The sequence below is a fragment of the Leptinotarsa decemlineata genome, unplaced genomic scaffold (assembly GCF_025532065.1).
Source record: "Leptinotarsa decemlineata unplaced genomic scaffold, Ldec_3_MD MMD2_tig00000026_RagTag_RagTag, whole genome shotgun sequence".
NCBI lineage: Eukaryota > Metazoa > Arthropoda > Insecta > Coleoptera > Chrysomelidae > Leptinotarsa > Leptinotarsa decemlineata.
Genome location: NW_027412539.1, coordinates 7,337,871 through 7,352,184, shown reverse-complemented (window position 1 = coordinate 7,352,184; position 14,314 = coordinate 7,337,871). Strand labels below are relative to the sequence as shown.

The 14,314-nt window shown below is 35.2% G+C and overlaps 1 protein-coding gene across 2 annotated transcripts in view; it reads right to left on the bottom strand.

Moving 5' to 3' along the window:
• Positions 1–14,314, bottom strand: part of uif (sushi, von Willebrand factor type A, EGF and pentraxin domain-containing protein uif) — a 152,048-nt gene that overhangs the window by 44,301 nt on the left and 93,433 nt on the right. For both annotated transcript variants that reach the window (XM_074171664.1, XM_074171665.1), the window contains exons 7-12: positions 12,250–12,588; positions 8,564–8,926; positions 5,578–5,760; positions 5,115–5,494; positions 2,895–3,642; positions 1,844–2,025 (exon numbers count right to left, since the gene is read on the bottom strand). In XM_074171664.1, the coding sequence (XP_074027765.1) occupies positions 1,844–2,025; positions 2,895–3,642; positions 5,115–5,494; positions 5,578–5,760; positions 8,564–8,926; positions 12,250–12,588 (2,195 nt within the window). The remainder of the gene's footprint in view (positions 1–1,843; positions 2,026–2,894; positions 3,643–5,114; positions 5,495–5,577; positions 5,761–8,563; positions 8,927–12,249; positions 12,589–14,314) is intronic.

The following is a 14,314-nucleotide window of genomic DNA, read 5'->3' as shown; positions in this document are numbered from 1 at the left end:
ACGGTAGAAAGGTGATTATATACCTGAATACTTTCATAAATCAGAGAATGCTGAGTCGAAGTGAATTTTGGAATAGGTAAGTCTGGTGTTGTGACAATTTGTTCCGGGAGTGTACATGCTAGTTTTATTTTTATGTAGCACAAATATTGTATTTTGTAACTGTAGATTGCAATGTCCCCATAAAGCTATTCCATAGCGAATATGAGATTCAATCAATGCAAAGTAGGCCATTCTAGCTGTAGTGTACCCTAGTTCATTTGATATCACTCTAATAGCATAACATCCACTAGATACTTTTTTACTCAAACGGGAAATATGTTTTTTAAAATTTAACTTATTGTCTATGCGAATGCCTAGGAGTTTAGTGTGCTGTTTGTTTTCTATGTAGTGGTTATCCAAATCTAAATCTTCTTGTATACATTTAAAAGTAGGTAACTAGTTTCGTTTTGTTTAGGTTGAAGCACAAGGAGTTCGCGTTACACTAGGCTTGAATTTGTGGAATATCTATTTTTATCATATTTGATAGCTGGCTAATTTCTCCATTACTCGATATAATGGTAGTATCGTTGGCAAATATAGTAAATTGTCCTGTGATGTTAATAGTTATTAGATCATTTAAGTATATTAAAAACAAAATTGGTCCTAAAATAGACCCCTGAGGTACTCCATGTTTTATGTCACTGAGATCAGACTGTCCACTTGATGTTTTCACCACCTGTCGACGTCCTGTTCAAATTTGTTCCTCTCATTCCATAATGGCTGAGCTTCCGCAGCAGTGTCTTATGATCAACGCAATCGAAAGCTTTTGAGCTATCTAGCATTGATGCTAGAGTATGCATTATCTAGAAAGGAGAAAATGGCATCTGTGGTATTTTTCGAACTTTGAAAGCCGAACTGAAGGCTAGAAGCACATTGTTTATCGATAAGAAGGACATTAGTCTTTTTTTTACCAATATTTCAAAAATTTTTGAAAGGTTCAATAATAAAGAAATGGGCCTGACTGAAATTTGAGGAGTCTTACAGATATCCGTCCATATGTAATGGAATAACCATAGCTATTTTCAGACATGTGGGAAATATACCATAGGTACCTGAATGATTTAATAATGCATTCAACCAAAACATGTAATGCACTTAGAGGTAGATTTTCAAATATTTTTACAGACATTCCATCCATACCTGTCGAATTTTTATTTTTGATTTGATCTTTTAGTTTTTCACCAATAGAGCAATAGAAATCATTGAGTTCTTTTGGAGCTAGGTTAGTTTTAATGGGATTGGCCTTATTTTTACCCCTAATATCATTCACTACAGCCCAGTTTTCTTTTGTTTTATTGTTAGCTGTTCTGATTCTCTCTGCATAATATGTATCTAGCCCTTCTTATATTTATTAAAGTATGTTAAGAAATATATATTATCGGTATACTTCCTAATTGTATGTAATGATCTTAAATTTTTTCCTGACTTTTTTATACCAGTTGTAATCCATTGTTTCTTATTTTTTTTTATTTTCAGTTTATACACAGTTAAAGTTCTTTCAAAAATGTCTGTCATAGTATTATGAAAAACAAGTAATGGTTCTTCATCATCTAGCATACCTACTATTCCAGTTGATTATTTCACAACATTCTCTGAATTTATTGTAGTTCCTTCTGCTGTACCTAAATTCTACCAAATCTATGATCTTAAGAGTGTTTGATTTTCATAAGTACTTTTACATATAAAGCCTCATGGTCTGAAGGACTGGAGGAAATACGGTCTATATTCAAATATCAAGCGTCATATTAAAAAATTATCAATTTCAATTCGACATCAAAATAAATTTTTTTTTTTTTATACTCACTGGTTGTGGATCATAAACACATTGCCTGAAACCTGCTGCAGAAGTTCCTCGCAATTGCCTGCCAGTCATACTGCAGTGTAAAGTGACATTATCCCTGAAGGGCACCAATACACTATCTTCATCGTTACGAATAACTTTGAGACCTTCATTCTTGTCGTCAGGAAGTGAAACACACTGTGCATCTGAAAAAATTGCACCATATTTGTGAGACATTGAATATTCAATATTTCATAGAATTTAATAATACCTACTTCATTAGCAACATTTATTGATGACTGGTTTACAAGAGAAAATATGTAGCTTGAGTTAAATTCAATGAGTTTTTGAAGATATTTTAGTTCAGTATAAAAAGTTATGCTATTATGTATTATAATGATGTAATAGTTCGTCCTATTTATCAATTTTTGAATTATATTGGTGTACCTAATTGCGTGAAAATTTAAAAAATATATAAATAATGTACATTAATTTGAAAGTGATTGACAATGTTTCATGGTGAATTTTACTAGTTCGGTCTTGAAATTGAACAATCAAAAATTAAATAAAAACTTAAAAAAGATTCAAAAACCAAGTTTCTTCACGACGTTTCCATTGTCACTATTCACAATAGTCTTTGGGTGATGTCATCACCTGATCGAAACGTCGTGAGGTAACTTTAAAATCTTTTTTGATTATTTATTTCATTCCTGATTGTTCAATTTTTAATTTGTTGTCTATTTTTATTTTATTGTAATTTCATTTCACGTTCCATTGCTTACTATAATTGTTATTATATCTATTAATTTCAATTTTCAGTTTTATTTGTTCTTTCAGATATTTCAAATCACATTTTATCATAATAGACAGTGGACGTCTGAACTACTTGAATTCACAATATTTAAATGATATGTCGAAAAATCCTTTTTCACAAAAGAGTTGGTAGCATCGTCTGATGAAAATTGATGTGATATTATTGATTTTCTTATCAGAAAGTATCAAAAATGATGAATTTTCATGTTAATTTTGTCCGAATTGACAGTTGCTTTTCTGCTATTTGAAAAAAATAACTCACATTTGCATTCCGGTACTGTACCATTCCATACCCCAGTGGATGTACAAAGCAACGAGGAAGAACCCGTCATAACGTAGCCAAAATCACACTGGAACCTCACCAAATCTCCAAAATGGTATTTCTCTCTTGTTGACAAAATAACCCCATTTTCAGGAGAGTTCAAACTTGGACACATAACAGGTACACAGGATTTGTTGATGTTATAAACATCTCCAATGCGGACTCCGGTTTCGGACTTTTCAATGAAGTAGGCAGCGGTACCATTTTTGGTATATAGCTCAAAACCAACGTTGCAGCTACAAGAATAGTCGCCAGCGCTGTTGATACATTTCTGTTGGCACCCGCCATTGTTATCAGCGCATTCGTTGATATCGGAACACTCCAGTCTAGTACAGCCCATAATTTCCAGCTTCAAGCACGGAGCTCCTATGTAATCTTGTATTTTGAACTTGACGTACTGTGCTTCGATTGGCACAGGAAGGTTTAGAATGGAAAGTGTGGGTTTCTCGATGGTGAACTCCACTGCCAGGCCGTCGGGGTTTCTGTAGTCTTTAAAAACATCTGTTAGGTCGTCAGTGTACTGGATACGTACTGCTGAAGTGAATGCAATATTTCCATCTAGTCTTGTAACAGCAGCGGTTCTGAATCCTCTAATGATTGTTGGAGCTCTCAGGTCGATGACTACCCAGTTGGATCCAGCATCAATGGCACTGCCACACCATCCAACGCCATTATTCAGACGAACCATCTGGAATAGATGGAATAGTAAAATGGTGTTTCGACTTCCCAAAGAATATTGTGATAGACTTAATGGAAATAATTGAAACAAAATGTGAGGAGGTACATGTTGACAATCTCGTTAAAAATAAACCCGAAACCCAGAGTTTCATTTCACTGAAAAATTGTGTGGAATCAACATTTCTGATTGTTGTAGTAAACGTCTGTGGCTTATTTTTGGTAGAAAATTATTTGTTTATAGAAATTTCCATAATGGAAGATTTACTATGAAGAAAGTATTTTATGAAGAGTTTATCATTTAGAGAATACTCTTTTGATCTCTCTATTTCTTCATTCAGTGAGCCTGACTATATGATAAATTGAAAACTTCTGAAGTAAAAATTGATGAAAAAATACATGATAGTCATTTGAGGAATTGTGTGAAAGAATGACAGATATTTTGTTTTCATTTAGATACCAACGAGAAGAAAGAATACATTTAGAAAAAACCATTGGTTCTCATAGGAATGTTGAATAATACAGAATTAACTCTCTCTTTCTGTTTTTTGTAGTATACTAAACATTCACATTTCAATCTGGAATGGATATCCTTCAGTGGAAATGCTACACAATACAATGAATGAAAAAAATGATGAATAATTTCACTCACAATAGTAATTTTAATTTTCAAAGTGGGCAAGGAATTTAAAACCCTTACCACAAGAAGAGTTGAAATTCAAAGAAAATGTTAAAAATTTTTGTTGTTATTCATATAACATGGCGAATAAAGGAGGGTGTTATACAAAATGTAAAAATTTTGAAAAAGGTTTTATTCTGTGACTATTGAAAGAAGCATAAAATGCGCAAGTATCAATGACAGTTGACCTGTTTCATAATATACTACCTTCGAGACAGAAGAGTAAATTAATTTACAGTTGTTTTTTAATTGTTTTCACTCGAAAGTAAGCTTTATATTTCTTATATGGTCTCTAACAAAAAAAAAACAATGAGAACATGGACTTAGAAAGTGAAAATGAGTGTACTTCACCAGATAGCTCCTAATAATAAAATGAGCGTCATGCGTCATAGTAAGGAGCTACGTGAAGCAGCAGCAGAATCTTGGCTTGGATCTAGTTCACACTGATTGCAGTTTTGTTTTTTTCTTGTCCACTCAGTTCACAAATAATTATTAAATATCGAGAATAGGAATATGTTTGAATGATTATTTTTGGTTGCTTTTTGTTACTCTCGTTCGTAATGTATTTTAATAATGAATTTTATTTTGAAATAATTCTGATATAAGTTATGGAGAAAGTATAGTATCGACAATCTCTTCGGCTTTCGGCAATATACTTCATTCATAAGAACCTAACAGACATGTTTCTCGGTCCTTGAATAATTTACTATTCTCTAGGACTAGGAGAGCTATCAAAGCTACGACTAATAAAGCTACGACGAAACATATTGAACAGAATTGTATCATATGCAGTGAATGATTATTACCGTTTTGTCATATCCAGCCTCACTACCGGAAACGCTTATGGACTCGTCGGGGATCCCCCCGTTAATCAATCCCAAATCGCCCACGGGTCGACACTCATTCGTTGTTTCGAATCCCTTCCGGCATTTACAGTGAAATGATCCTGGTGCATTAACACACTCAGTAGAAGCCACATCACATTGGCTGCTGATGCATTCATTGATGTCCTCGCATTTGGGTGGGTTGTTGAAGAGTTGGTTCTCACCGCATCGTAAGATGCTGTTGCCCATCAGTTTGTACCCTTTGAAGCATTGAACTCTGGCTTCATCATTGAAGAAATATTGTCTGGATAGGTCGGTGATGAATCCGTTGTTTATTTCTGGGAATTCTGGACATTGGGCTCCTGGAATTTTTAACAATCAAACGGTTTTATGATGAAGCAAAAGTTTACATTTTAATTTGAAGTTTCAAAAGTTGATTTCTTACTTGAACATATAGGGACATTTCCAGACCAAGTCCCATTGCTCATACATAGAATTACTGGAGGTCCACTTCTTATGTAGCCTGGCTGACATTCGTATCTTACTATGGTGCCATATGATCGTCCCAATCCATTCAAAACAGTAACGTTTGCGTGTGGCACATCAGGTAATGCAGCACATTGAGATGCTACAAAAATTTATTGTTATTGTTATATAGTGTAACAAAAAATAAAGCAGTAAGATATAAGAACAACTAACAGAAAAAAATATCCCGAAAATGGTGACACTCACAAAGTTGGTTGAATCAGACAAAAGGTTGCCTATTTGGGAAACTATAATTTTTTTTTCAGATCTTGATTATCAGTATCCATTTTTGGGATATTTGCAAAATGTTCGTTATGATCTAGTTTCACTGCGACGGTTTGTTCTTTGGCTTCCATATTAAACTTTTATTGAAATACGAAGTTTTAATATTTCAATCACTTTCAGTAGCCAAAACAACTACTATTCAGCGTTGTATCATAATACATGTATTTCTAAACGTTTCTCTTCGAAAAAGCTTCAACAGAATCCAACCATCCAATTCCGCGTAAAATATCTCTTAAGAATCTGGAGTGTTATTTGAAAAACAATTATCATCACAAATTCTGCCATGTATTGAGGTAAACAGGTCTGAAATCAATGGGTATATTCAATTCTGCTCTGCAACCCGAGAGGGTTTATTGTTGCTTGCACCTATTCAAATTCGACCAAATAAATCCAGCTTCTTAAACGCGCTTTCACACGGGCAGCTTCACGTCTATCGCTCTCAAGAGAGAGGAAGGCTCTTAACGCCAAAATGCAACGAGTCTTATGGAGCTTTCAGATGAAGAGCGGGAGCCGCCACGTTTCGGAAGACGAGAGATCTCACGTCTGCTGCCCCTCGAGTCGTAGAGCCACGTCTCCTCCTCAAAATACAAAAGGGTCTTCTATTTATCATGATAGATTACGATGTGAAGCTGTTAATTAGTGCTGTCTGCAACTGACCCGGTTTTTGGGATAGAAGTGTCGAAATTTATAAGGACCAAAAGTTGGATGAAACTCTGCAAGGTGCTCAACGTAGATTTCGCAACTTTATCTATCCCATTCTTGCCCGTTGACGTTTTTGTCGTCGAGTTTGTATCGACGGTAGAGAAGGTATATGGCAACAGTTCATGTGCGATCCCTTTTCTACGACTGACCTCAAGGAGCCAGGAACTGAAAAGGCACCCGGTGTGAATGGGCGGTAGGTAGGAGTGATAAACACTTCCGTATAGGAGCGAGAGATGTGAAGCTTCTCGTGTGATAGAGTCCTAACGAAGCCGATTTATTTAGAGAGTAATCTTCCAGGGTATCTGATAACAGTGGGACTTTGCCGAACGTTTGAACACCTGATCCGTTTCGTGGCGGTGCAGGCAGAGAGTACGTGCTATGCTATAATGAGAACTGTTTTCATTTTTTCTCTTGATCCTCTGTTACAGGAAGGACAGTTGGGATCTCGTCTTTTTTTTTGGTCCCTTGGAAGCTGTCTAACTTGTCCATTAAAATATATAATAATCTTCCAGAAAAATTAAAAATGAATCAAAAAAAAATTTAAATCGGAATTGAAAAAGTTTTTACTTTCTTCCTCTAATTGAAATTCTGATCTCCATATTACATTTTTTGTTTTTAATTACCATTATAATTCAAAAATGTATATATTTATATATGTATGTGTGTATATGTAAATCTGTTTTTCCGTTAATCAGCTGCCGCCCCCATACGAACGGCAACTCTCAGAAGTTGAGAAACTTGTGTGAGCTGAGGACTAACGTATATATATATATATATATATATATATATATATATATATATATATATATATATATATATATATATATATATGTATATTTGTGTTTGTATTTATGTGCTGTAGGTATATGTAACTGATATTCAATATTGAAATAATTTATTTAATCATTATTTTAAATTTTATCCCTGTTATAAACATTCTAGTTCCTTGGAATTAATAAAGATTATTATTATTATTATTTGGAATCGATGAAAGTTTTCTCAACTTTGTTGAAACATCTTTACCTAACTTTGATAATGCTCTTTCGAAGAGAAACGACGAAATTACATGACTAAATTGATGATAGTGCTTCCAAAAGTTGATAAAAAAACTAAATGTTCATTTAATAAGAAAGGGAAAAAATAGACTGCAATTAACGAAATTTTACAACTGACGCTGAAAATTGGTTCATACCAGATCATAAAAAATATGAAACAGCACGAAAACTTCATCAAGCTTTATTTGTCACATTATTAGTTGGTCTTACAATTTCCGATCTAGCGATAATGGGGTCAGCTAAAAAAGGTCTGTATATGAAAGAAATGCACAATAATTCATTTGAATAAAGAAGGCAATATGATATAATTATGTTTTCATTAATGATTCAAGATTATTTTACATATGAGATTAAAATTTTTTTAAGTAGAACAAAATCCGGGCTAGTAGGCTAGATATAGCTTTCACCTACGCAGTCAACACGCGTATCACTGATGATGTCTGCCGCATTAACAGATGAAACGTTTGGTATTTCAGGTTCCATTCGACCACGGCCTACTAGCACCGAGTTTGTTCGCTCTGATCGTGATTCCGGTCCGGTTGAAAACCTTTGTTTTCAAATTCTATATTCGTTTCATTTTTTCTGAAAAGGTATTGTAAATAAAAATGTCATTGTGAAGAAGTGCTACAATTCGATTTGACTCTCGTGAATCTTTCAATTGTGTAGATATCAAAAATAAAAAAATTAAAAGTTCAGGGTACAAATGAAAACATCAGTAAAATAATTTAAAGTTCGTAAATGAAAACTTGTTTGGGCAACTGAACATCAATTATAGTTTGGAAAACATTTTTCGCAGCTCTAAAAATCCCATTATCTTAAAAACTGAATCAATATTCACTTTGCTAGCTATTTTGCTTTCCTTACCAAGGCAATTTGGTTTCTTTTCCCATCGCCCATCAGATAAACATGATATCCGCTCAATAGGTTGGCCAGTTGGAAAAGCAAAGCCGGCATAGCACTGGTACATAGCCTGTCCCCTGTAGGTAACATTTGTAGATCCTATAGAGAACCCATTGTCGATTTGGGGTACGGGGCCACAATAAACTTCCTGGCACTTTGGTATGTAGCTGACTGACCAATTACCGCCTGGCATACATTGCGTGGTGATTCGATTGCGTCCAGTTGCAAATTCTTGTCCTGTTGGACAGCTAAAGGTGACGACTGTGCCAAAAGCAGTGTCTCTGCTTGAGGCCAGGGCTCCTATTCCTGGTTGGAGTGGAGGACAATCTAAAAACAAAAAATAGGTATTTGAGTATCTCAATGTATATCTGAATATCTTCATTGAATCCTCTCAAAGATTCTCCCTTTTATCCATAGATCAGTGGTGAAAACCTCACCCATTCACAACACATATTTCAATTTGTGAGAAAATTTAATGACTAATGGTACATCTGTATAGAAGATAACGGGATATTATGAATGATTAATTTAATTAACACCAAAGCCAATACAATATCAATGATATATCATTGCCAGAGAGAGAGAGAGAGATAGTGAGAGGTACTCATACTAATATCATACCAAAATTCACCTTTTTTTCTTTTAAACAATTAAAACATGATGAATTTTCAACAAACAATATTTAGCCCTTATAGTAAAGCTTAAAGAAATATAAATGTCAGAGAGAAACGAAAAAACAAACAAGATATTGCAGCTCATTCAGTCTCCACAGTTTGAAATGATACAGGAGCAAACAAGTATAAGATATAAAGAGTAGAAGTGAGAAGAATTTTCTGTTTGTTTGAAAAAGTATTTATTGAAATGTGTAGGTGAATGTGCTTGTGAAAATTGAAATGTCTGCTGTTTTCTTTGATATTTTAGACATAGGGAGGCCATAATACCCCTCACCTTCAAACTTTGAAATTTATTCATTGAACACAATAAGGATTTTTCTGAAAAACATATCCTTGGAAGTTTTTGTTACAATAAATTCAAGAATTTTGTATATGTCCAGTGATTAATGATGAAATTTTAGTTTTGTATAATTTGAAGATGATATTTCATGACTTCGAAAATGGTAATGGATTATTGTCACGCCTATTGCAAGAGTTATATATACTGTATTCATAACTGAGTTAATTTTTGAAGCTGTAAAAATTGTTTCCGGAAGATAACCTTATCCTGAGTAACAACTTAGGAAAACGTGTACAAGCTCACACAAATCACATATATCTCATGGGAATCTGAATTGTAAATAAAAATTTGCCAAAATTGCGTAAAGCTGTGGAATCTGCTGATGAAACTATTAGAAATGAGCAAGGTCTTATATTATTTGCCGCAGGGACCAACAAAATCAAGAGGAGAAACAACATGCTCTTGGAATATAGCGAAAGGGGAGAAACAACATCTATTCAAAGACAGACGTAATATCGCCAACAGCTGAAAGAAAACAGAAATCACCAATCCTTAAAAGAAGATACGAGGTCCGGCTACTAAATAACGAGACTGCGCGCCCAAAAGGCGGCCTAGAAGGGTAGGGAAAAAAACGAGTAGTGCATTGGGTATCTGGAAATCTTCTCTATTCACGTACCGAAACACGTTTTCGTGTTTGTGCAGTAGCATTTTGAAACGAACGCAAAATTCAAAGAATAATTGATCGTTTTTCTCGACAATAATTAACGGTATTGTGATGGCTGAATGGGTTCCAGAGAGTCAGACTGTTACCCAGACTTACTATTTGTTATTTTTGGCAACACTCCGAGAATGAGTTCGTAAGAAACGGCTCGAGTTGTGGAAGAACAATTCGTGGATATTGCACCCGGACAAGGCACTTGCCCATAATGCGCTATCCGTGAAGCGGTATTTGCTCGATAAACGCACTCCAGTGCTCAAACACGCGCCGTACTCGCCAGACTTGGCACCGTGAGACTTTTTTTGTTTCCGAAGATAAAATCTGCTTTGAAAGGGACCCGATTTGAATCGATGGAAGCGGTAAAGCAAAAAACGGCTGAGCTCCTAAAGGCTCTCACCAAAGAAGACCTCCAGCATTGCTTCGATCAATGGAAGAAACATATCGAAAGGTGTGTGGCGAAAGGGAGGGGGGGAGGAATTTGGGGAGCATTTGAACGTAAAATAATTTTTGTAATAAAACCCTTTTTCGTAACCAGTCTCGTTATTTGATAGCCGGACCTCGTAGAGCCTTCCCCTGTAAAAAACAAACAGCAAGAAGTGTGCACGAATGCCGTGACATGTAAAAGTGGTACAAACGATGTGACATTTGCTGCTCGAAGAAAGAATTCACAGGGAGTTCGTAGTTTAATTCATGAGTTTTTCAAATTTACTTCCGAAAAGTATTCAAATTGATGTTTCAAATGGTGGGTTTCAATTTTTAAAGGTATTTGTTTCTAATTCACATATTGGCAACAGCGCCTCTAGAATGCTACATCGGAGTTTAGGAAGAAGAAGGAAGAAAAAGGAAGATAGGTTAGGTGCACAAAATTTCATATGTCACAGAATGTCTCGGAACTCGGAACATAAGTAAACAGAACAGCACGCCTCTGAAATATGTCAGCTTTGTTTGTCTCATATAGGTAACAGATTCATTGTCCTTTATTAGCTATAACAGATGATGCCAAATGGTGAAATAGAAACGAATCCCTTTAAATGTTGAATGCATTATTTCATTCCTCTTTTTTAAGTATTTAAATAATTTTTTAAAGAAAAAGGCTGAAATGATAAGTTTAAAATGCGTTGTTTTAGAGCTCTTTTATGAAAACTACTTGATTTTCGTCAGGAGGAACATTCTCCATTAACCAGTAACTGAAGAAGAGGCTGGCGTGGAATGCCAAGCACACAAAGTTCCAACGAGGATACTGAATGGTTAGGTATATGAACCCCAAAAGAACGGAGGAATCTATAAACTACAAAGAGTTGGCTCCTTGGTGACTGACCAAAGAGATAAAAAACTTAGTTTGCATATCCAGGTACCAAGAAGAAGAAATAAACCACTGATCGTTCACGTTGAAAGACTGGTTCTATAGTATGGACTGTTTATTTGTGGCAGAGAAACTTGAAGAGAGAAGCAATGTCACATTTATAGCGAACCTAACAAAGCAATTGGGCTTACGAAATGTCACTGATAAGTCCGACAACGTGGTTTGCGTGATGTTGATCTAAGTCAAGCGCGAAAACAAGGGAAGGTATATAAATATACTATAGAGAAGTTGATAAGAACATACGAGGCATTCGAAAGCAGTAGGTACATATACGATACCATGCATTGACTGAAACAACAAGACGGTTCAAATTAGAGCGTGAATATTGAGGAAAGAGACAGTGGAAAAAGTGGCATGATTACAAAATATGATTATGGAATAAGTATACATTTATACCATGAATCTGCGAACAAAACTACTTTTTATATACCTAAATTGACAAAAAATAAAAACAAAAACTCAAATGACGCGGCGATGTTCTAGATATGCACTTTCCATGACGTCAAAAAATCAGGATGTGTTTTGAAATGACGTGAAATTCAAAGGGATGCCTTTCTTGATATCCTAGCTAAAATAGCGAGTCATATGTAATCCTATTTTCAATCTAAAACTCACCAGCCGAGAAAGTAGCCTCCCATCCCTTGCTGCTGTGCAAAGCGTCAGTCACGAACCTCACTAACATTTCACCACTAGATGCTGTGAGGGTGATTTTGGGTTTTGTCGCTGTTGTAAAACCGTTTCCGGAGTGAAGTCGTAGACCGCTCGTCGTGGAACCATCGTATACTTGAACGAAATCCGAACTATCAACATCAAAGTTCCCGAAGTTCAGAGACAAGGGTTGTCCACCTGGATTTCTGATCTTGTATAGACACTCTTGGTTGCTTGGGTAGTTTTCTAGGCCATATGCTGGAGAGGTTAGGGTGCCGTTCTTTGCTATAATTGTTGCTTTGCAGCCTGAAAATCAAATGGGTTTGGAGTTATTTTAACACTAGATGAAATTTATCAACTTCTTCATTCAAATGAAGATTCAATAACGATACTAGCAAAATAAATGACCAGGATATAAAACTGCTTCTGTGTGAATCATTAGTATTATCTATTTTTGAATTCACCTACTGCGTTGCCGGTCCTAATATGTATCAAAAATCGCATTCAAAAGTACGAAAAGTTCAAAAGTCTTGTCAAAGACTTATATACAGTGCATTTCTTTATGTTCCTTCCCTTTTATTTTTTGAACGGGTCAACTCAAAAAATTGAAACTTGGGATAATGAAATTAATGCATGAATACTTCATTTTGTAGTGAAATTGACAGATGAAACTTTCAAGATGGCGACTGGGCGTTATCTGGGAAAAAAATTAAATGGAAAAGAGAGTCTTGTGATACATTTTTTTGAAGCTCCTGACAAATGATTCACAACCCTAGAATATAATGTAAATATCTTCAACTACTACAAAATGGCGAAACTTTTAATAATTGCCTGAATACATTGACATTCAACTACCTAATATGAGGTAATAATAACTACCTAATAAGATGTTCGAAATGGTTGCCTTGAACTTCTTAACATATGAACAGTCTATCCGATATTTCACGCCGAACATTTTCGAACACAGTAACGTCAATACCTCTACAAATATTTATTATTCTCTGCCATATTACGAATATTGAAGTAGGTTCAGTTTCGTACACCTTTTGCTTCAAATAGCCCCATAAAAAAGTCCAAAGGTGTCAAATCTGGTGAGCGGGCTGGTCATTCTGTAGGACCTCAACGGCCAATCCAACGCCCGGGAAAAGTAGTATCCATATAGTTTCTTACTTGTCTGGAGTAAGGCGGTGGTGCTTCATCTTGTTGGAATACAATATTCATATCGAATTCATTAGGATTCGCTTCAACGATTTCAGTGATGAGAGGGTCAACAGTAGGTTTCAGCATATTCAAATACAGTTCCCCTGTTGAATTTTGATCAATAAATAGAGGTCCTACAATATGGTTTCCCAATATTCCTGCCCAAATGTTAATTTTTTCTGGATATTGGGAATGTGTTTCCCGGAAAACGTAGGGTTGGTGTCACTCCAATAACGGCAGTTTTATTTATGAACATTGCTGTTTAAAATAAATGTACTTTCGTCACTAAAACAAATATTGTGGAGATAGGTAGGATGCCTTGCAATGGTTTCCGTCATGATTTCGCAGAATTCTGTTCTTCGATCAGGGTCATCTTCAGTTAATTGGTGTACCATTTAAATTTTGTATAGATGATATCTATTCCTCTTCAAAAGTCTCCACACAGTAGAAGAATAGATCTCACAAATATTCGCGGCGGAATAAGTAGACTGTTCAGGATTTACTACCATCTCAACAATTATTTGCACTTGCTGTTTTTTCGGAATGGACGGATGACCTGGGGGCTTTTTGTTATGTAGGTACACGTTGTGAATTTGGATACAAGTTCCCTCAAATATTTTTCACAAACTACACTTAAACGATTTGATCTCCACTAACTTTATTGAAAATAATCATAACATGTTTCGCTAAAACATTAGCTTTTTCAAATGATAGGACGATTCGGAAAACGTTCATTGAAAATCATTTCGGTCTCGTGAAAGTTACGCTTCGCACAGTAAATAAAAATCGCTTCAAATTTTTTTTCCAATAGACTAGAATTGACCTTTTTGAA